This window comes from Zophobas morio, unplaced genomic scaffold (genome assembly GCF_036711695.1).
Source record: "Zophobas morio isolate AGI-343-1 ecotype UQ-CSIRO unplaced genomic scaffold, CSIRO_AGI_Zmor_V1 ptg000008l, whole genome shotgun sequence".
NCBI lineage: Eukaryota > Metazoa > Arthropoda > Insecta > Coleoptera > Tenebrionidae > Zophobas > Zophobas morio.
Genome location: NW_026972113.1, coordinates 488,572 through 512,599, shown reverse-complemented (window position 1 = coordinate 512,599; position 24,028 = coordinate 488,572). Strand labels below are relative to the sequence as shown.

Below are 24,028 nucleotides of genomic sequence, written 5' to 3'. Positions count from 1 at the left end.
TAATCGTACTTCAAATATTTTTCTCCTATAAATCTCATAAAACTACAGAAAAATGTATATCCGGATATTTTTTACAAAAACGGCAATGTCGTCTACACAGAGCGCTAAATTCGACCACAAAATCGTTCACGAAAATCAGGAAGGAAAAATATCTCCGTACGGAGCCTTGAACAACCTCTCGATTTAGAAAAAAACACACTTACAATTAAATTTAATTTTCTTTCAGGTTCTCCCTGCGAACACGACGGCATCTGCGTCAACACCCCCGGCAGCTTCGCCTGCAACTGTACCCAAGGCTTCACCGGCCCCCGTTGCGAGACCAACGTCAACGAATGCGAATCACATCCTTGCCACAACGACGGATCCTGTTTGGACGATCCCGGAACGTTCAGATGCGTTTGTATGCCAGGTAAGTTAGTATTTTTTCGCAAAAACCTAATTAAACTCAATCGGAATCGACGTACGAGTAGTCACTCGGCGAGTTAATATACCATTTATGGCACTGGTTCGGGGCACCTTTTGCTTCTTTCGCGATCGTTATCGCGACATCTTTTCTTCTCCAAGAGATCAGTTTTTCAAAGATGATCCGCGTTTTGTTTAAAAATTTGAGAAATGCGCTTTCGAGAACGCGTTCTTGCTGTTATGTGTTGACCGGTTGTGAACATGGAGCGATTAAGGCAATTAAATAGTCGGCTAATTGTGGTTTTTATTGTATAATTCGATTAATTGTTGGATAATTATACGAAATTCCGGCGCTTTCGCACAAAGTGAGACGGAATTAAAGTTGGAGCTAGGTAATTTGTTTGTTTTGCTGAAGAAGTAAAAATTTAATTTCGACGTCATTAAGTCTGGAAAAACCTGTTCGTCCATCCGTTGCAATGATTTTCGTTTTGTGCTTTTCATAAGGTTCTTGTGTTTTTTCGTGGTAATTAATACTTGTTTTGTTGGCGTTGTTGGTTTTCTACTTCCCGTTATGTTATATAAAATGTAAACATTGGATTGAGTTTTTCTGAAGAGAGCGATCATGTAACGAACGTCGTTTTCCGATATTTAAGTGATTCTTCGATTTGTCAAAGAAATCATTTTATCGTAAGACGAACATGCGCATTGTGTTCGAGTTTCTTAAATAAGTGGCTCTTTTAACGTGTGGTTTGTTGAAGAACTGCTGGTAGCAACTGAAATAAAGTTAATGTTTAGATTTTATTACCATTTGAGTTTTTCATTTTTATGACCATGACGACTACTGAAATTCGCAGCAAATATTTGTGACTTGTCGTTCTGCTACTTCTCCAGTTACGTTGAATCGCGGATCAAAATTTATCTGTTTGTCCTCTCCAAAGGGTCGATGACGTCATCGCAATTTTTAGCAAAATTTGTATAATATGTGTTTAAATTTGTGGTGGTTTATTAATGCACCCGTTTTTAATTTTGGATGTGTAAATTTTTCGAAAAAAATTATCAAAATTTTGATTGGAATAAGTAAATCGTATGAAAATGCGTATTTTTATATTTTAGTTTACCAGTTGTTAAAAAATCGAATAATTGAAAAATTGAAAATTCCAGAAATTAAAAAGTTTAAAAATTTAAAAAAATCGAAACATCAAAAAATTGAAAAATCAAAAATTTAAAAATTTGAAAAATTGAAACAAATATCGAAGAACTGAAAATCTAGAAATTGGAAAATTTAAAGTTGAAAAATCTAAAACAGAGAAGTCGAAAAACCGAGAAATCAAAAATCCAAAATTTAAAAAATTCAAAAATTATGAAATAAGGATATTAAATCGAAAAAATGAAAATCGAGAAATTGAAAAATTCCAAAACTGAAATGACGACCAATTAGAAAATCGAAAAATCGAAACATCAAAAGATCGAGAAATCGAAAGTCGAATAGTGGAAAAATCGAAAAATTGAGGAATGAAATAGGCCAAAAAGTTAAAAATAATTGAAAAATTTTGAATTAAAAGAAAAATAAAAAAATCCAGTAATTGAACAACCAAAAGATCAAAATCTCGATAAATCCAGAAATCGAAAAATTAAAAAATAAAAATACTAAAAAATCGGAAAATAGAAAAATCAGAAATTTCAAAAATTGAAAAACCGAAACATTTTAAACAGAACAGAGAAATCTAAAAGTCTAAAAACGGAAAAATAAAAAATCTAGAATTTTAAAAAGTAAAAAAAATTAAAAATCGGGAAATTAAACTGAAAAACTAGAAATCGAGAAATTGAAAAACTCCAAAACTGAAATGGCGAAAAATTGGGAAATCGAAAAGCCGAAATCGAAAATTTAAAGTTGAAAAATTGAGAAATCGAAAAAGTAATAAATTGAAAAATCAGAAATCGAAAGGTCGAAAAACCGAGAAATCAAAAATCCAAAAATTATAAAATGGGCAATTGAATCGAAAAATTGAAAAATTCCAAAACTGAAATGACGACAAATTGGGAAATTTGAAATCGAAAAATCGAAAAATTGAAGAACGAAATAGGCCAAAAAGTTAAAAAAATAATTGAAAAATTTTGAATTAAAAAAAATCAAAAAATCCAGAAATTGAACAACCAAAAGATCAAAATCTCTATAGATCCAGAAAACGAAAAATTAAAAAATAAAAATACTAAAAAATCGAAAAATAGAAAAATCAAAAATTTTAAAAATTGAAAAACCGAAAAATCAAAAACAGAACAGAGAAATCTAAAAGTCTAAAAACAGAAAAATAAAAAATCTAGAATTTTAAAAAGTAAAAAAATTTAAAAATCGGGAAATTAAACTGAAAAACTAGAAATCGAGAAATTGAAAAACTCCAAAACTGAAATGGCGAAAAATTGGGAAATCGAAAAGCCGAAATCGAAAATTTAAAGTCGAAAAATTGAGAAATCGAAAAAGTAATAAATTGAAAAATCAGAAATCGAAAGGTCGAAAAACCGAGAAACCAAAAATCCAAAAATTATAAAATTGGCAATTGCATCGAAAAATTGAAAAATTCCAAAACTGAAATGACGACAAATTGGGAAATTCGAAAACGACAAACCGAAAAATCGAAACATTGAAAAATTCAAAAACTGAAACATTGAGAAATAGAAAAATTGAGAAATGAAATAGGCCAAAAGTTAAAAATAATTGGCCAATAAAAAAATCGAAATCTCGATAATTCGAGAAATCGAAAAATTAAAAGATAAAAAAACTTTTCGAAAAATGTAGAAACCGAAAAATTGAAAAATCGATAAATCAAAATTTTAAAAATCGAAAAACCGAAAAATCTAAAACAGAAAAGGCAAAAAATCGAAAAGTAATAAATTGAAATATCGAGAAATCGAAGAGTCGAAAAACCGAGAAATCAAAAATCCAAAATTTAAAAAAATCAAAGAATTTAAAAATCGGGAAATTTAATCGAAAAACCGAAAAATCGAAACATTGAAAAATTCAAAAACTGAAACATCGAGAAATCGAAACATCAAAAGATCGCGAAACCGAGAAGTTGAGAAGTAGAAAAACCGAAAAGTGGAGAGATGAAATAGGCCAAAAAGTTAAAAATAATTCAAAAATTTTTAATTAAAAAAAATCCAGAAACTGAACAGTCAAAAAATCGAAATCTCGTTAAATCGAAAAATCGAAAAATTAAAAAATAAAAAACTAATCGAAAATTTAGAAACCGAAAAATCTGAAACAGAAAAGTCAAAAAATCGAGAAATTGAAAAATCGAAAATTTAAAGACGAAAAATTAAAAAATCGAAAAAGTAATTAATTGAAGTATCGAGACACCAAAAATTCAAAATTTTAAAAAATTGTAAATTCCAAAACTGAAACGACGACAAATTGGGAAATCGAAAAGCCTGGAACATCGAGAAATTGAAAAATAAAAAAACTAAAAAATCGAAAAATCAAAATTTTTTAAAATTGAAAAACCGAAAAATCTAAAACAGAGAAGTCGAAAAATCGAAAATTTAAAACCGAAAAATTAAAAAGTGGAAAAAGTAATAAATTGAATTGTCGAGAAAAATTGAAGAATGGAAAAACTGAAAAGTCGACAAATCGAGAAATGGGAAAATCAAATAATCGATTCATTGAGAAATTGAAAAATAAAAAAAGTCATAAAATTGGAATGTCGTAAAACGGACACATCGGAAAAATGAGAAATCTAAAAATGACGAAAATCAAGTTCGAAAATTTGATGAATCCACAAATTGAAGAATCAAAAAATTGAAAAATACGCTGAAATATCGAAAAATTGAAAATCGACAGTCGAAAAATCGGAAAATTGAGGAATCGAAAGGTTGTAAATTGAACAATTGAAAAGTCGATAAATCCGGAAATTAAATGTTCAAAAAATCGAGACATCGAAAAATTATGACAGAAATCTCGAGAAATTGAAACATCGAAAAAAATTAAGAATCAAAAAAGTAAGAAAATGGAGAAATCAAAAAATGTAAAAGTAAAAAAATCGAAAAGATGAAAAAGGGAACAATCCAGAAATCGATAAGTCGAAAATTTGAAAAAATTGAAGAATTGAAAAAGTGAAAAATTGAAACCTTGAAAAGTCGAGAAACAGGAATGAGCAAATCAAGAAATTGATTAATCGAGAATTTGAGAAATCGAAAAATTGAAAATTTACAAATTAAAATATCGAAAAATAATGAAACTGAAAAATTCCAACACTGAAATATCGATAAATTGGGAAATCGGAAAATAATTGTTATATCTACATTTTTTTTTCTTAAAAATCTCGATATCTCGGATAAAAATTCAACACGGATTCATAAATCACAAGTTCAAGACTACGTTAGTATTCATAAACCACAAATGCAGGAATACGCTACTTTATAAAATTTAAATAATGGCTTACGCCCAGGGAGTAAAAACGTGTTTTTGATTTATAAACTTGTTCGATTTTCGAGATGTTTATTCTTCACGGTGAATTTTTTGCGGCATTTCACTATCATAAACGAAATCTCGTTTGTAAAAATGTCCAGCCTCCAACATGTACCCCGCGGTCGAAGATCGCAAGATACACCGTACTCAAAACAGAAAATATCTTCATTCGAAAACCTCGTACACACGTTGAGCAACACAAATCGCTAATTTACCATCCTCGAGTGTATTAATTACAAGCAACACGAAAAAGCACGATAACCGTAATCTAAAACACATGTAATTTGTAATTAACAAAGCCTGTGTTTGTTTAACCACCACGCAGCGGAACGGAGAGAAAAGCCTATTAAATTATTACGATTCCGATAAAGCCATTGTTAGTTCGGAATCAGTTTTTGCGTTAGGTGGTGTCTCTGGATGAAAGCACAAAATCGTTGTTAACGCCGTGACCTCTATCCAATCTCGGCAATCTCGCATGCAGTCCACAAAACCGCCTTATGAATTAGGTATAAACCTTTACATATCCGTAACGGTTGTTGTGCAACCGCGTCTCTTGTAAACACGCCCATAGCCGAGCTTTCACGGTTTAGGTACACCTTCTAGTATGTTTTCCAAAGACTCCCACGTCAGGAACATTCACATAATACCATCCTCGAGCGATCTCAAGACAAATTGAAACGTCCGAAAAGCACAAAAAAAGCATTGTGCTTCGAAGAGCGTCCACGTCCGATCGCAAATCAGCCGAATTAGACGAGCAGATAGAGATTCTGAGCTGGCATTGACGAAGAAACGCTTCATCACGTTATAAACGAATAATTAATATGCATCTCGCTGTGTCCGAGACAAGATGATGCCGCCTAAAACACAATCAAACGCAAGGGCATTGTAACCTGTAATTGAATAAGTTGCCGCTTAGAATCCGCGTTCAATGACACAACGTCGGCTAAATTACAAGCTTCGGAGGAGGCAGAAAAGTGAGCTTCGCGAAAATAAATAAATAAATAAATAAAAATCGACGGATGGCGGATTCCGTAGAGCGAATTCATTTGCATAGTGGTTTCGCTGGCCATAGCGCAGAGGTGCGTTTTTTTCCTGCTTGTGCAAGAAGTCGGGATGGTAATTGGCCCCATTCTCATAATAACGGTGCGATCTTTTTCAGCGAAATTGGATGGGTATTGAATATGTATCTCGCGGTAATTAAAACGCTCATTTTCAAACGTGTGGATTGCGTTTGGACGTTGACGTGCATGTGATGGGATTTTATGGACGGGCACACCGGTTCTGGGGTATTAAAACGGTTTCATTAACGCAGCTATGCGACATTTTTGTGCCTCGGCGAGAAAGCGAGGAATTTTTCGACGAGTGCAAGCACGCAACCGACGAAAAAGGGGAGAGTGATTTCCCAAAAACGACGACGAGGTTAATAGGTGGCGAATTTCGGGCGAAATTCGACGTGAGAACGCAGAGAAAATTTTTATTTGATTTGTAATTACATGCAAATGATGCTGATGGATATACCTGCTATAAACAGGTAATTGCGGACAAGTCGACATCTGGAATTCGTTAACATTTTTTTCAGTTCGTTTAAAAAATACGAGGCAGCAAATTACGCGAATATACCTCTTAATTGAGTCAGATTACCTGATCGATAACATTTTTTTACTCGGTTTAAGTTGTTTACGCACAAATGCAGAAGTCGTAGAAAAAAAATTATGTTTGACGTGAACTAAAACAAAATTATCGCACTTCTCAAATTATAAAACAGTACAAATGTTTGAGTTAAATTACTGTCTAAGTTTTTTACACAAGTGGTATTTTTTTATTTCATTCGAACTGTCATATGAATGCAGAAGTCGGAGATAAAATTTTATGCGTTACACGTGAGCTAAGGTAGTATTACCGCACAGGTACGAGCACGTAATCCGGCTAATATTTCGTTGTGGCGAACTTCACAGCTGAATGGTGGCTTGGTTTTGCGTGCTTTTGACATAAATATAATTTGGCACTAATATTTTCTTTTAATTAGTAAAAGTTATACATACAACTTTTTTTCTACTTTCATCCGATTATGTTTTGTCGTTGTTTCATGACTGTAGGTCTTCCGTTTCGGCTGTCTATATATTGATGTGTGTTAGGAATATCATGTAGATGGTAAAACATTAACCAGAATTTGTCAAATCATCAACATTTTTATAGCGTCAGTTCAAGATTTTGTCCAGTAAAAGATTTCAATTTTATTAAATAATGTACTCCTGTACTTGTGGTTTATGAATCCACTTATTATTATTTTTATTGTTTGGTTCTTACGAGGTTCGACAAGAGGGTGAAGTAGACAAATCGATAAATTTGATCAAACATGTAAGAATACAATAATATGGTAATATTAATTTTGGTAAGATTTTCGAAATTTTTATTAAACATGGATTGTTATAGTACTAGAGAAACAAATCGAATGATTTTGTTTAATGTCGGTAGTGTTAGATATAAAATTTAAATATTTGCAAAATTAACCAAAAATAAGTACTTTAAGTTTAGGGTTTCGTAAAATGTCACGAGTTATAAATTTGTGCGGAAGTGATCTAAAGATCCTGTTTAATTTGTTACAATTCTTAAATAACAACAACAAATAAAACCCGTACTAGTTCTCTGTTTTTATTACTTACCTAAATTACCTAGAAAGTATTTTGCTGATATGTAGAAATAGTTTTAAAATTTTGTTCTGATAATTCTCGCAAGTTTCACGTTTCTCTTTATTATTTGCTTTTGTTTATGTTAGAAATAAAACCTAAAACAGAGCAATGTCCAATTTTACGGCTAATGAATATCGTAGGTTTGCTGGTTTATTCGTCGTTCCCAGTGGAGTAATCACCGTCTGGAGAAAACATGAAGCTGAAAGTTCGAAACCTAACGAGATTACATTTAATCGAAAAAATCCTGCACTCGTAATTTATAATCAACTTTCGCATAATGTCGAAATCGTCAGTAATGAGGAGACACCACTCGAACTTCGGTCCCATTAACGATAAAAACCGGATTTTCCAAAATAGGCATTCCTTATGGTTATGAGACGAACTTAATGAATTCGAACTTGTCGAGATCGGTTTTTAAAATAAGAAAAGTGCAAATTATTTCCTGTGAAAGCAGCGGCAATAAAAGCAGCATGAGAGTCAAGTCAAATTGCAGATTTATGACACGGAAAATTATTTCGAATTGTGAATAATTAGTAGTGCGTTCAAAGAGTCGTTTATAATAACCAACCTAGTCACTATTAGTTCCACTTTTGAATAAAAACAAAAAAATAGATTAAGGTTTTGCGGTACTCGAGTCAGCTGATTAACAAGTCGAAAAGTGTCAGTTTTTATTCGCGATATGCGAAGATAACAACAAAGCTTCGTTCTCGTAGCCGGAGGACTAAAATCATCGCGATAAAACACCCATGTCCTGCAGTAAGGCGAAACCAGGTCAAAATCGACGTTTAAACTACGTTGATTTATTACGCCGACACGTTCACATGACCAACACTAGGCTCAATTGGCCTTTGTACGGTTCATGTACTAATAAACACAGAACATCTTTATTGTTTATCTCAGTTATACTATCTCCATTTGTTACTTCTATTAAAATAAACGAAGACTTGCGTTGGAATGCATGACAGGAAGTAGTTTTTCATGAAGTTTTCGTGTCGAGAAGTCTGAGAACAAAGACAAGCTTTTCGTAACACTTTTCATTGTTGTTAAATTAGTTTTGACGTCTACTATATATCACCAATCGAAATGTAGCTGCAAATATTCAGTAATTAACCACGTTGAGGAGAAAAAATGGAATAATCGTAGTCAACCAACAATACACTCTCACAGAAAAACCGATCATCAATAATACATTTTTTTTTTTTTTTGTGAATATAAAGTCCCAAGAGGCGCTCGATCGCATAGGCATTCCGCACTCTTCGCAAGCGTAAAATCATAACTCCATCAACATCTTAATTGCAGAGATGACGCATTTCATCTTCATTTCTCGTAGCTCGGTAAATTACATCGTCGCCTTCATAAACATGCACATATTCCATTTCATGTCACACGGAGCGTTCCCGTTACCACATATTAAAACAAACCGGACAAATGCGGAATTGTGATGTCCGTTTTTATTGGCCATTAATGTAATTGCAACTTATCCCAGTTAGATTGGTTCGAATGTGGTCAACGATTTCGTCGTGTGGTAGTCTATGGTATGTGACCCGCCCCAGCCATTAAGTGGCTAAGGTCATATATGTGGGCTAAGCTCTGCACTAGTGTGCGTCCATCGCTGACCCACGTAGGAGTGGGATTATCGAGAGTTGAGATGGTTTGATGGGTGAATTTACCGGTCTTTCACCCTTGGAGCGCCGACATGCGAGGATTGTTGAGAAAATGATTTTAGTCGGTTTTGAATTTTGTTGTTGGCTAATTTGGGATTTGTGAGAGATAGTTGGGGCCGAAATTTTATAATGTTAAACTAGTCGCCAAAATCTGCCAAGGTTATCAACACAATTAATTAGTGTAAGTGATATTGTTTGCATTTATTTTTTCCCACGTTCTTGATGTATTTCGAGTAGATTTTATTTTAGTTTTTGAATTTTAATATAGGTGTGATATTTTCCGGTTTTTTGCAAATAAATTGCACATTCATTACGTTTTTTTGGAGGTGTAACCTCCAAATTTTTAAGTACTTTGGTACACAAAAGCGCAAACAATGATAAACTTAACAAGACTTACTTAATGCATTTCCTCTAACGTAATTATTTTTCATAAATTTTCCTTCATACTTTTTTGGCCTTCTATACTCGCACTTATTTGCATAAAATCGCGGCCAAGTTTACAACGATTTTCTGAACTGAATTTTGGGCAATTTTGTTAAAAACTCGGATTATTCTAAATTTATCGATCAATGGAAGTGTTATTTTGAAATATCTAAAATCCCCAGTTGCTCTCAAAGTGACCTGAAATGCAGATTATCCTTACGCGGCGAGGTCAACATTGACAAAAATTATGCGAATTTAAACAATAAAATTTGAATTTCCATTATTATACACTATGGAAAATAGTGTGTTGTATTTATAAACAGAACTGGATCCGTAAAAAAAATTTAATAGGTCGGTAATATTTATATGTATACATATATATTATTTTACGATGAGACAACATACATGAATTGCCAGTAATCATTTAATTACGAAGTTGCACACAAACATAAAACTTTAACGATTTAAAATATAAATACATCATTATATTTCATTATTACATTTATTACTTCATATAATGCCTGAGGTCTGTGGACTGATGGTTCATGGTGACCATGAGCTCTGCCTATATATAAAAACCAAAAGTGCCAGCCCTTTTACTCAGCCAACAGCCCAAACCCTTACATCACCCTTCTCTCCAGGTTTCACCGGCACGCAATGCGAGATCGACATCGACGAATGCAAAGACCAACCCTGCCTCAACGGCGGCGTCTGCCACGACCTCATCAACTCCTTCAAATGCAGCTGTGCCATAGGCTTCACCGGCTCCCGGTGCCAGATAAACATCGACGACTGCATCTCGAACCCGTGCCGCAACGGCGGCATCTGCCACGACTCCATCGCCGGCTACACGTGCGAGTGTCCCCCAGGATTCACCGGCTTGTCCTGCGAGACCAACATCAACGATTGCCAGTCATCGCCGTGCCTCCACGGCGAGTGCCTCGACGGCGAGAACTCCTTCACGTGCACCTGCCACCCGGGCTACACCGGCTTACTGTGCCAACACCAAATCAACGAATGCGAGTCCAACCCCTGCCAGTACGGCGGCAAGTGCCAGGATCTGGTCAACGGGTACCAGTGCCTGTGCAAAGCGGGCACGTCGGGCCCCAACTGCGAGATCAACGTCAACGAGTGCTACAGCAACCCGTGCAGGAACAACGCGAGATGCGTGGACGGGATCAACAGGTAGGCGGCACCACAAAAATTTATGTGTGTGCAAACATATTCTTACCAGAGTACCACAGTCATCTAAACTAACACTTTTCTCTTACATGCGCACAGTAACGATCCCTACAACCTGTAAGTTCGTTTCTTTCACTTGAATTTAGTTTTTGTTTTTGTGTTGCTGAGTTTGACCGTTTCCAGCTACAACTGCGAGTGTATTCCGGGCTTCACGGGTAAGCACTGCGAGAATGACATCGATGAGTGTGCTTCCAACCCCTGTGCCAACGGGGGCGTGTGCATTGACATGATCAACGGTTTCCGTTGTGAGTGCCCTCGTGGATACTACGACGCTCGTTGTCTGAGCGACGTTGACGAGTGCAGTTCGAACCCTTGCAAACATGGCGGAAGCTGCGAAGATGGCGTCAATCAGTTCATCTGTCACTGTAAAGCCGGCTACAGCGGCAAACAGTGCGAGATCAATATTGACGAGTGCGCTTCCAATCCGTGCCAACACGGCGGGATCTGCAGGGATCACTTGGCGTCGTACACCTGCGAGTGTCTGCCAGGTACGCAAGTAACAACAGTAACAGGCAGCAGCTACGCTGTCGCCTATTACTAGACTATGTAAAGTCGATTTTAACCAAAATTTGAGTAGGTTATACCGGTGTTAATTGCGAAACTAACATCGACGACTGCGCCATCAACCCGTGCAAGAACCGAGGTACTTGCATCGACCAAGTCAACGACTACAAGTGCGTCTGTGAGCTACCCTTCACCGGACGGAAATGCGAAGAGAAATTGGATCCGTGTACCCCTAATCGGTGTCGGCACAACGCCAAGTGTACTCCTAGTTCGAACTACAAGGATTTCGCGTGTACTTGCATCGGTGGCTACACGGGGAGGTTTTGCGACCAAGACGTCGACGAGTGCGTCGTTTCTAAGCCTTGTCGCAACGGCGCCACTTGTCGCAACACGAACGGGTCGTACCACTGCATGTGTGCGCGTGGTTTCGAAGGAAAGGATTGCTCGATTAATACCGACGATTGTGCATCATGTAAGTTTCGCGCATTGCCTGCCATTTTTCGGGATTGATTTTTTTGTTGCAGATCCTTGTCAGAATGGTGGTACTTGTTTGGATGATATTGGCGATTATACGTGTTTGTGTGTCAACGGATTCGAGGGAAAACAGTGTGATATAGATATAGATGAGTGTTTGTCGAATCCTTGCCATAATGGAGCCACTTGTAACCAGTATGTTGATTCGTACACGTGCACTTGTCCCTTGGGTTTTTCGGGGATTAACTGTCAAACGAACGATGAGGACTGTACGGAGAGTAGTTGTATGAATGGAGGGACTTGTATTGATGGGATTAATTCGTACACGTGCACCTGTAAGCCTGGGTGAGTTAGTGTCGTAGGGTGTGTTTTGCGCACTCATATTAATGTGACGATATTGGTTTTTAGTTATACGGGTTCCAACTGCCAGAACCGCATCAATTTGTGTGACAGCTCTCCTTGCCTGAATGGCGCCACTTGCCAAGACCACACGACCCACTACACTTGCCATTGCCCCTACGGTTACACTGGAAAAGACTGCGGCGAGTACGTCGACTGGTGCGCCACCAACCCGTGCGAAAACCAAGCCAAGTGCCAACAAGACAAAAACCAATACCAGTGTAAATGTGGCGTGGGATGGACCGGGAAAGTCTGCGACGTCGAAATGGTCAGCTGCAAGGACGCAGCCTTACGCAAAGGAGTCCTCCTGCGCTCCCTCTGCAACAACGGTACCTGCGAAGACATCGGCAACTCCCATCGGTGCCACTGTTCCGACGGCTACACCGGCTCCTACTGCCAACAGGAGATCAACGAGTGCGACTCAGCCCCCTGCCAAAACGGTGCCACGTGTAAGGACCTCGTCGGGTCGTACTCGTGCCACTGCGCCAAAGGCTTCCAAGGGCAAAATTGCGAGCTCAACGTCGACGACTGCAAACCCAACCCGTGCCAGAACGGTGGCACTTGTCACGATTTGGTCAACGGGTTCTCGTGCAGTTGTCCCTCGGGTACTCTCGGCCTCCTGTGCGAGATCAACATCGACGACTGCCGCCCCGGCGCTTGCCACAATAACGGTACTTGCTTGGATAAGGTCGGCGGCTTCGATTGCAAGTGTCCGCCAGGGTTCGTGGGTCCGCGCTGCGAGGGCGACATCAACGAGTGTCTGTCGAACCCGTGCTCGAACGCCGGTACTCTGGACTGCGTCCAGCTGGTCAACGACTACCATTGCAACTGTAAAGCGGGTTTCATGGGGCGGCATTGCGAGTCCAAGGTGAACTTCTGCGCGACTTCGCCGTGCCAGAACGGCGGGATTTGCACGACGATCCACGCGGGACACAAGTGCTCGTGTCCGGAAGGGTACTACGGGAAGAACTGCGAGTCGAGCGGGTACGACTGCGAGCCGAATCCGTGCCAGAACGGCGGGGTTTGCCGAATTTCGGATGGGGAAGGCTACGTGTGCGATTGCCCGCTGGGTACCGCCGGTACTAATTGCGAAATTGACTCGCTGAATGAGTGCAATAGCAATCCGTGTCAACATCCTGATGCGATGTGTCAGGATAAATTGGGTGATTACGCGTGCTATTGTCCGCCGAAACAAACGGGAAAGAACTGCGAGATTTACGACAGGAGTGCGACGGGAGGCTTGGGGAAGGCGGTGGTGCCCAAGATGGACCTGAGCAGTTTCTACGCACAGGATTTGGTGAGTTGTGGGGATTTGTGTATAGGGCGGAGTTTGCCTAGCACTTATAAATAATCGTGGCATTAAAGTTTAAATTGAGATTCATTCATCGTGTTTCATAGTAGGATTCATGTAACTTCTTCACAAAGAATTATTGTTGTAAAGATATGTTTGGAACCAATGAATTACGTCACCTCTGGTTAAAAAAAAAAAAAATGTTGGGACCATTTTCTGTGATTTAAGGCTGGCGTCTGGTTCGGTTTAGCCCTATACTAAATACATTGAAAACATCGTCGCGGTTTCCGGAGTTGCATTTTAAAAATATGAGATATATCGCTTTAAAAAATTATATTTCGAATTAACAAACTTCAGTCCAGGGGACCTCCATATTTATATTCATATCTAGAATGCAGTTTTTACAAAAAAAAATTATAAAGTTGAACAACTTTTACATCACATTTTAACCGGCCACATTGATGCATTTTTTGACGAAGTGCTGAAGTTTTTTGCATTCTGAAATAGGAGGTCCCCTGGGGAAAAGCGTCAGCTTTCTTTTGATACCATTTATAATATTAAAAAATCCACGACTGAGGTAAATAACTCGCGAAAAGTCAAAATCTATTGAAACGAGAAATCGGCATTAAACGAGCTGTGATGCGGTAGCAGAATACAGGTTTACTTAGATTCTGACTTGGTTGGAGATTTCAGTATTTTAAAAATGCAATTCCGGAAACTACGACGATGTTTTCAATGTATTTAGTATTGGGCGAAACCGAACCAGACGCCACCCTTAAACAAAGCTTTTGATTGTGTACTCATAATAAAAATAATTATGTTTCTATTTGGTCTCTTCAGTTCTTAAATTATGAAGTTCTATAATATGGCACGAATTTTCTAGGTGGGGAAAAACTGGTCAGTCTTTCCAATAAATAGCGAATGTTAAACCAATGATAAATATTAATGAAGAGGACCCCCAGAATTCTTATAAATAAAATAATGCTAGACGTTCTTTAATTTTTCAAAAATATACCAAGGTCCCCCGAGAATCTTTCAAATTCTCAGAAAAAAAAAACACAGTCCTCCGTGAATCTTTTAATTCTTAAAATAAAACAGGCTCCCGAAATTCTTTTAAATTAAAAAAAAAAACAAACCTCAATATTCTCTTCAATTCTTAAAAAAATAAGCCCTACTAAAAATTCTTTAACAAACTTGTATCGCCCCCATTTTTTTTTAATTCTTAAAAAAACAGCTTTTAAATTCTTAAAAAGAGGCCTCCATATTTATTTTGAAATTGTCAAAAAAAAAGAACCTCTCCCTCCCCCTAAATTGTTTAATAAAAAAGTAGTGACTTTTTTATTCTTCAAAAATGCAGACTCCCGAGATTTTTTTAATTCTTTAAAAAACCACAAGGGACCCTTAAAATTCATTAAAAAAAACAGAAGAGGCCCTTCAGATTCTTTTAGATCCTTAAGAACAACCACTTGGGTCCTCCGTGATAATTTTAACTCTTGAAACAAAAAAGTCTTTCGAAATTGTTTAATTTTTTTTTTTTTTAACCACTAATGACCCCCGAAATGCTTTTAAATTCTTTATAGAAAAACACTAGGAATACCTGGGATTCTTTTAAACTCCCAAAAAAAAAACACTAAACTCCCCTGTGACTCTTTTTATTCTTAAAAAAATTGAATCACAAGATTCCTTTTCCATTCTTCAAAAAAAAAAAAATACGAGGGACCCCCGAGATTCTTTTACATCTGCAACAAAAAAAAAATCAATGGGCTCTCGCATGATTCTTCTAAATTAAAAAAAAAAAAACACACAAAGACCCCCGAGCTTCCTTTAAATTCTTAAAAAAAAAAACATTGGGAGCTCCCGAGATTCTTTTGGTTTTTTTCAAAACCACTGATGGGGATCTCCCGTGACTTAAATTAAAAAAAAAAAAATAGACCCCCGAATTTTTTTTAATTAAAAATAACAAATCATTCCTTCTCACTTTTTCTTTTTCTTGCGAAATTTATAACTTATGCAAAAAATAACTCACTTAATTTCCGTCTCCAGGAAAAACAGCGCCAGCAATGCAACCAGAACAAGTGCCCCATGAAACGCGGCAACGGCCGCTGCGACGAGGAATGCAACACCTACGCCTGCGAGTTCGACGGTAACGACTGCTCCTTGGGCATAAACCCGTGGGTCAATTGCACTGCGTCCATCCGTTGCTGGGAGGTCTTCATGGACGGCATCTGCAACGAAGACTGCAACAACCCCCAGTGCTTGTTCGATGGACGCGACTGCGAAAAGTCGCTGCAACCCTGCAACCCCATCTACGACGCCTACTGCCAAAAGCACTACGCTAACGGTTACTGCGACTACGGTTGCAACAACGCCGAGTGTAACTGGGACGGTTTAGACTGCGAGAAAGCACCTCCTGAACTCGCAGATGGCGTGATTTCCATGGTTATTCTCATGGACATGCAAGGTTTTAAGAAAAATCTTGTGGCATTCTTGAGGGACACGAGCCACCAGTTGAGGACTAACGTGAGGGTGAAGAAGGACCAGAATGGGCAGGATATGATTTATCCTTGGGTGGGGACTGGACCTAGTAGCTTGCAGAATAGCTACTACACGCGGAAACATCATGTGGCTTATACAGAACAAGCGCAGTCGGGGGTTATAGTGTACCTGGAGATCGACAACAGGAAGTGCACCACGTTGGCCGAAAGCAACGAAAATTGCTTCCAAACGGCAAGCGCAGCGGCCGAGTTCTTGGCGGCGAAAGCCTCCAAGCACACTCTGTCGGAGTCCTTCCCTATTTATCAAGTGAACGGATCCGTGGGCGACGTCGACAACGACATCGACACCCCCACGAACGCCAAGTACGTCGTCTTCGGGATAATCATCGTGTTTGCTATAAGCATCGCCATCGGAGTCATCGTCACCACGCAACGGAAACGCGCTTCGGGTATCACTTGGTTCCCCGAAGGCTGGACCTTGGCGACCAACGGACCCAGAAGACGTTCCCGTAGACGCGGCCCCGAAGGCCAGGAGTTGCGCAACATGAGCAAGAACGCCTCGATTCCGGGAATGGAGATCGACAACCACGGCCAACACGGCCACGTCCCGCAGTGGTCCGACGACGACTCCGACATGCCGCAGCCGAAGAGGTTCAGAGGGTTGGAGGCCGGCTACGCCAGCGACCACACCGGCATCACCGACTACGAGGAGGCCGAGCCGCGGGTATGGTCGCAGCAGCACCTGGAGGCCGCCGACATCAAACCCATCTCGATGCTGACGCCGCCTCAGGGCGACCACAACGACATCAACGCCAGAGGTAACGGTGCATGGTTGCGACTTCCTGGGTTTACGGTTGTGTTGGCAGGTCCGTGCGGGATGACTCCGATTATGGTGGCGTCGACTCGCGGCGGCGGGATGGACACCTGCGACGACGACGAAGACGACTCTGCCGGCGCGGTTATCCAGGACCTGGTGGCGCAAGGGGCCGAGTTGAACGCGACGATGGACAAGACGGGCGAGACGTCGTTGCATCTGGCGGCTCGCTACGCTCGCGCTGACGCCGCCAAGAGGTTGCTGGATGCGGGGGCGGACGCCAACGCTCAGGATAACACCGGGAGGACGCCACTCCACGCGGCGGTGGCGGCGGACGCTCTGGGGGTGTTCCAGATTTTGTTGAGGAACAGAGCGACCAATTTGAACGCGAGGATGCACGAAGGCACGACGCCGCTGATCTTGGCGGCGAGGTTGGCGATCGAGGGGATGGTCCAGGACCTGATTAGTGCAGAGGCGGATATTAACGCCGCCGATAATTCCGGGAAGACGGCACTGCATTGGGCGGCGGCGGTTAATAACGTGGAGGCGGTGAATGTGTTGTTGGCGCATGGGGCGAACAGGGATGCCCAAGACGACAAGGTAAGTTTTATTATTATTATTAATTTTACCCCACGACAAATTGTAACTGTTCGTTTCAGGATGAAACCCCGTTATTCCTAGCTGCTCGTGAGGGTTCGTACCAAGCATGCAAAGCTCTCCTGGAGGCCTACGCCAACCGGGAGATAACGGACCACATGGACAGGCTGCCCAGAGACGTGGCCAGCGAGCGCCTCCACCACGACATCGTGCGACTGCTCGACGAGCACGTCCCCAGGAGCCCGCAAATGGTGAACGTCATCCCCAACACATCCATGATGACGTCGCCGACGGGCCAGCTCCAGCTACAGCAACCCACCGTGATCGTTCCTAAGCGACAAAAATCGAAAAGGCCGAGCAAAAACGCCAACAACAACAACAACAACAACGTCTCCGTCGACCCGACGAGTCCCGAGATGGACTTGACGAACACCGGAAGTATACGAAGAAAAGCCAGCGTGAAAAAGACGAAGAAGAACACGCAACACGTTGAGGTGCCACAGAGTGTCGACTCCATAACGTCGACTCTCAGTCCGGTGGAGTCGCCCATGACGAATTTGCCGAGTCCGTACGACACGGCGTCGATTTACTCGAACATGGGGTTGACACCCCAGGGGTTGGAGAGTTTGATGGGGAGCAAGCAGCCGCCGAGTTACGAGGACGTGGTGAAGAACAACCCCCCGATGCATAACCTGGTGAACTTGGAAAACTACGGGGCGTTCACTTTGGGGAACTTCCACGATACGATGATCATGCAGCAGCGGCAGCTGCAGCAAGCCAATACTTTGAGCCCGCCTTATTCTAATCAGTCCCCGCCTCATTCAGTGCAATCTAACATGTCGCTTTCCCCCCAAGGCTACAACGGCTCCCCTTCTCCTGCCAAGACACGCCCTTCTTTGCCTACAAGCCCCACCCACATAGCCGCCATGCGCGCGGCCACCCAACAAAAGCACGGGGGCGTGCCCCAGGCCCAAAACCTGCAAATGGGGTTCGATTTTAGTCAGACGGGGTTGGAGCTGCCGCTGGCGTACCCCACGGGGCTGCTGAACAACACCAACTCGACTCTGCAGCCGCAGCAGTTTCAGCAGAACTATTACTTGACGCCGCCCTCGCAGCACTCCGATCATTTGTTGCCGGATAATTTTCCCACCCCCAGCCCGGAGAGTCCGGGCCATTGGTCGTCCAGCTCGCCGCGGTCCTGCAACTCCGACTGGTCGGAGAACGTGGCGAGCCCCAACACGTACAGCTCGTCGACCGGACATCAGACGAATAAGGGGTCTGATGCTATTTATATTTAAGATGTTAGATATGTCAATGGTCTCATTTTTAAACGCCAAAATTTAACAACTGTACCTAGAATCCATCGCGTGCCTTTGCATTTGTTGAAGCATTGTAATATTTTATAGATGACAACTTGTACATATTTTTACTATATATTTTTTATTAGTTTTTTATTTTTTATCTCAAATCACATGACATTCGAAATGTAAACATAGTTAAGGAACTTCCATTTTTTTATAGCGTACAGAATTCATAATTCTCATTAGTTAGCGTGTCTGTGATTCAGATAACGAGAGGGCCGGTGCTCACCGCCGGCGGCCTTGAAAAGGTAAACTGTTAGCTCAAAGAGTGCGGGTCGGTGGTGGTGAGTGGTGGCCCTCTTCGACGATAAATATGACAATATTGCATACATGATATTTTTAGATTTGTTAATATTTTTGATAAAGCTATTTAGGTATTTAAAAATCCAGTTTTAAGCACATTCCGTTGTTGGGAACATTTTTAGACGTCTTTCAATAGTTGTTATTGCACATTTTATATGAAAATCGCAGTAAATTATGTATTATATTATGAATGAAACCACAGTTCATAGAGTAATGATAATTTATACGTTATTTGTATATCACTCTCTTTTTATTAAATCCTTGTAAAAAGTACTGATTAGGTCACTAATTATCGTGGATTATTTTAAGGTTCTATTAGTTGAAACACCAATACTTCAAAAGAAGCATGTGGATACTTTTATTTTAGTTGTTAAGGACGCAAATGCTTTTGTACTATATACATAAATAAATTCAATTTTTTTAAGAAAACGACACGACGCTCCATTCCACCCAATAATCAAACACTCCCGTACTAAGAAGTAGGTACATTTTATTTACTCTAACAGTACGTAATCTAAACGTTAAAACAATACATTAGTACCGCTACTGCTTTAATTAGTACAAATCATAATAAAATAAATGAAAGTATGTGTCTCAGATTTTCTGTTTGGTCCTCAACCTAAACAACGCAACACTGCCTATTTTGGTTTACGCTTACGTTTAACACGACGCAATTCAAAGTAAAAAGACTCGTAAAATAAAAAGTATTGCGTCCTACTAAACGCCTTAACTCTAGCCCTGCCATCTTAGTAAATGCACGTATTTACAAAAGTAAGTCTCCAACTTAAAAATATCATATCACATAATTTGTACACTTTAATATATATACAGTTATTGTATGTATAAGTACCCATTTACTTAAGTTACTTAAGTTATTCGGTATTGCTATCATTACTATTTTCCAGACCACTCGCTCACTTTGCCGTTGTCGAACACCAGACTGTACCGTGGGAGCGGAACCAAGCGACCTCGTTTCATTATTTCCATGTTTTCACCGACGTAATACTTTGAAAACGCAAAAATAGTAATCAGTGTATTCCTTTTTGGGTGTATAGGATGTCTCACTCGTTTCCGCTAACTACTCAGAATTTGTTATTAAAACACAAAGAAATGTCAAAACTCTCCAATATATTTATAAATTTTGCTCTTCTTGCCTTACTCTTTCTCTTTTTAATAAATCTTCAGAAATACTTTCAAATTTCATTTTTATTTTTTGTTTTATTCAAGTAAAATCTCCATTAAATAACTAATAAATGAGGTTCGGATACACAAAAAAATGTTAAAAGTCTGGTGACGGTCCGAGAACTCGGGGTTCGCATAATTGCAACTATACTCCATTTTACAAGACCAAAACGGGAACAGTGAGACCTCATATACGTTCTTTCTTTTTTTTGTCTATAATTCAAATCCGAACTTACTTGACACTGCGAGATGAAATCCAGAAGCGCGGACCCCAGTTTGCGGCTAGATTCAACCAAATTTTCTAAACTACAAAAAAAAATTTAAAACAGTCATCCCTCAATGGGCAATTCCATTTCAAAGCAAACAGTGTTAACGGTTTGATATGGACTAACCCATCCAGAATCACCACTATTTACCTATTCGCGTCAGCCAAGCCTCCTGCCACTATAGTATCACAAATTTTAGTATTTGCGTTAACATCAAACAGAGGAATTCCAAAATGGCAATCTAATAGGGTCCAAACCTATTTTGAAAAATCACACACCATTACGAGCAGGTTAGTTACTGACACACATCAAGGCCATAAACTACACTCACCTCCCCGTAGTTCTCGTCCTCCACCTTGTCCTCTTTTTCTTCGACTATGCTTTCTTCCGCTTCGTTCCGCGAAAACATGCTGATGTTCTCTTCAGTTGGAGACATCAGTCCGTCTATCGACACGACGCTCGGTAACGCCTCGTCTTTCGCCTCTTTGCTCAGCTCCTTCTGCTCCAGCTCGTCCAGCTCTTGCTGCAGCAACTCCGAGCACTCCTTGCTGGTGAAGCCGTTCGCCGGCGACGAGCACTGGCTGTTCGCTACAGGAGTTAAGGCAAAATGTGACTCGTCCGGAGACTGCAACTCCGCCTCCTGCTTCTCCTTCTTACTCTTCACGCTATTAAAACTAAAATTCTCGTTCGTAATTGACAGCGGCTCGCTCTTGTTCTGTCTCGCCACGCTCGGATTGATATGTCTTTGATTCTTGCCCAGTCTCACGGTCAGCTCTTTATTCGGACACCCGAAATCCAGTACGCCGATATTGGCGAAAGTCAAGTATCCGCAGTTGTGCTCCAGGTCGACGAAGTTCGAGAGGAACTTGACAGACGGGTGGTTGCGGAACTGGAGGTCGGTTTGGACCTCGCAGAATGTTTTCGAAGGCGTGTCCGGACGGAAAGGGAAGGGAATGATGTGGGTGTCGGCGGGCTGGTGGACGCCGTAGGCTTGGATAAGTACGGGGGAATACTGTGCGGCGGCGTTGACGTGGAGGATATTCGATACTGGAATGACGGCGGGTTCGTGGAGCCACGTGGTGACGAGAAGACGGGAATAACCGAGGAACATTCGAGGGAGCTGTTTGAGTTCGGTACCTGGAACAAGCACGGTATGTCGTCATGGAATTTTAAAAATATCGCCAACCTGACAAAAAAATCACAAGTAGTAACAGTTACTCAGTAGCCTCCAGTTTCGCCGGAAATGAGCACAACTTCAATTTTTTAACTGCAGCGACTACCAATGACACAAAATATTTTACCTTTTACTAGCAGTAACGAAGGCGGCCCATACCCAGTAATATGGTACAAGAACAACTTAAACCAAAGCGAATTCACCTCGGGCACCGCAGGCCCTAAATGTGGAGGATTCAAACTAACCACAGGCCGTACTTCCCTACTCAACGGTGCCATTGATACCAACAGACTAAAACGAAAAAAACAAAATCGAAACTGAAGGACACCCCAGTCGTTTTATCAACTCACTTATATTTCTTCTGTAACAAACGAAGACACGTGGCCTCATCCAACGAGTGCAAACTCTCCAACCTCACCAGATCTAAACCCGGTCCTGGCAATTTCCGCAGGGCCAAAATCGTCGACCTCAGAATAACAGCATGATCAAAAAATCGTCTAGCTTCACCCTCACCCTCAGCGTCTAACACTGACACCTTTTCTAACTCAGAAAGAAAACTGTCGAGACTTTCGTCGCAAAGTTTACCAACTTCGAACATCGTGACGGCGTGTTTTTTCAAACCCTGGAAATTGATTTTAAAATATTTGAAACTAGTTGTAGTGGAAACACACTGGTGATAAATTTCCCATCATGAGGAATGCCGTGAGAGTGGAATCGAACAGAAACGCGACTCTGTGGCCTTTTCTGGTCAATGTCGAGTTGGCTGGACTTTCTGGGAGGTCGGTCTGAGGCGACTGAACGTTCTGAGTGAGGTTTTCCTTACTTAAGCTTAAAGTTAGTGGGGTAACTTCTACGTTTCTGTGCATAAAATACAATAAGGTTTAAAATTGGCGATTTTATTTATAACTGACCTCAGTTCTTGTGGTGTTACTAAATTCCACGACGGGTGTCTATTAACTCTGTCTTTTTCAGTCTCAGGGTCTAATTTTCGAGCGAATTGCAAGCGACAGTAGAGCGACACGGCTTGTTTTACTAATTCCGTGTCCACTTGAAGAACACCAGCGAGCTAGAAAAATTGCGGTGATGTGTGACAATTAAATAAAAATTAGTACCTCTCCAACTGTTGTGTGTTCATCAATTGACACGAAAATTTTATAAAGGAGTGTTTCAAAGTAATCCCCTAGGATGCGATTCATAACAAAACCTTGTAAAGGAGGTACTTGTATACAATCAACACCTGTTATGGGGACATCTAAGTAGATCAAACCTTTCCTAGATAACAATTAAATTAAACACAGTTTTTTTTGAATTCTAGAAACATTACTTGTAAAGGCTTATGACTACGTTGTAGTTCAGTTCTCCCGCGGTTTGCGATCCTAAGTCAATTAATCGGTCAATAACCACTAATTCTTCTTCATTTACTGACTGAAAGTGTGTAATTTTTAAAACCAGTGGTGATTTTTTTTGTGACTACCTTAACGTCATCCTCTAAGACCAGCCCCACCTCGACCCTCCACCACGGCTCAATATGTATATCACACGGTACTCTCGGCAGCAGCCCTCGCACATTCTTCTTACCAAACAAGCGCCCCCTATTCGACCTTGATTTATTCATCAACTCTATATACTCATTCCTACCAATCCCTAACAACCTCAAACCTAAAACACGACGCTATTAACACTTCACCACTACCAATTAACTCACAATCAGCTGCTGTAAAATTTGGAAGTGTGTCATAACTCTTCTCAGCCTGCATCAACTTTTCCACCACGGAAATATAATAATTAAAGGGAGTGATTCTCAGTCCTTTGACAATCATGTCAGCTAAGTGGTACGGGAAAAGCATTAAGCGTTCTTTACTGTAGGCCACCACGCGTTCATAATAGCGCTTCTCATCACGAACAATGTGTCGAACTACAATAATTTTTATTATTCCAAACAATTCGCGTGTGTTTACGCCATACCTAAATTCCCGCGGTAGCGCAGCTGGTTTTTAATACTGAAAGACACCACGTATCGCTCGTAGTCTTTTAGCGAATTGTTTAAAATCTGCAACAAGGTCAGCTGGTGTAAACAAGTGGGTGTTAATTTTTAAATACCTGTTTGATATGTGCGGGCAACTGCGACCAGGGTACATTTTTCCTGATGTTTTCCTCAATTTCGATATTCATGCTGGCATTTGGTGGTTTTCTTTAAAATTGAATAAAACAATGTGGTATACAAAGTGTCTAATTGACAGCTGCGACCATGTTGACCATATGTTGACAGGTGACAGGAGGAAGGC

General features: G+C 40.4%; 2 protein-coding genes across 2 annotated transcripts in view; one reads left to right on the top strand and one right to left on the bottom strand.

The window, feature by feature from the left end:
* LOC135124955 (neurogenic locus Notch protein) overlaps window positions 1-19,550 on the top strand; it is an 83,213-nt gene extending 63,663 nt beyond the window's left edge. Inside the window, exons 8-16 of the mRNA XM_064050187.1 lie at window positions 227-409; window positions 10,283-10,826; window positions 11,007-11,371; window positions 11,461-11,859; window positions 11,912-12,206; window positions 12,270-13,557; window positions 15,595-16,864; window positions 16,913-17,460; window positions 17,520-19,550. Coding sequence (XP_063906257.1) covers window positions 227-409; window positions 10,283-10,826; window positions 11,007-11,371; window positions 11,461-11,859; window positions 11,912-12,206; window positions 12,270-13,557; window positions 15,595-16,864; window positions 16,913-17,460; window positions 17,520-18,755 — 6,128 coding nt within the window. The 3' untranslated portion in view covers window positions 18,756-19,550. The remainder of the gene's footprint in view (window positions 1-226; window positions 410-10,282; window positions 10,827-11,006; window positions 11,372-11,460; window positions 11,860-11,911; window positions 12,207-12,269; window positions 13,558-15,594; window positions 16,865-16,912; window positions 17,461-17,519) is intronic.
* Window positions 19,551-19,591: 41 nt separating this feature from the next.
* LOC135124957 (protein FAM91A1) lies at window positions 19,592-24,012 on the bottom strand. Its single transcript, XM_064050188.1, has 14 exons — window positions 23,844-24,012; window positions 23,709-23,793; window positions 23,449-23,658; window positions 23,218-23,402; window positions 23,068-23,168; window positions 22,856-23,015; window positions 22,655-22,809; window positions 22,415-22,601; window positions 22,094-22,365; window positions 21,871-22,034; window positions 20,901-21,706; window positions 20,720-20,826; window positions 20,540-20,609; window positions 19,592-20,126 (listed from the first exon to the last, which is right to left on the bottom strand). Exons 1-14 carry the CDS (start codon window positions 23,913-23,915, stop codon window positions 20,016-20,018), a joined length of 2,685 nt encoding a protein of 894 aa, XP_063906258.1. The 5' UTR covers window positions 23,916-24,012; the 3' UTR covers window positions 19,592-20,015.
* Between the last annotated feature and the right edge of the window lie 16 nt (window positions 24,013-24,028).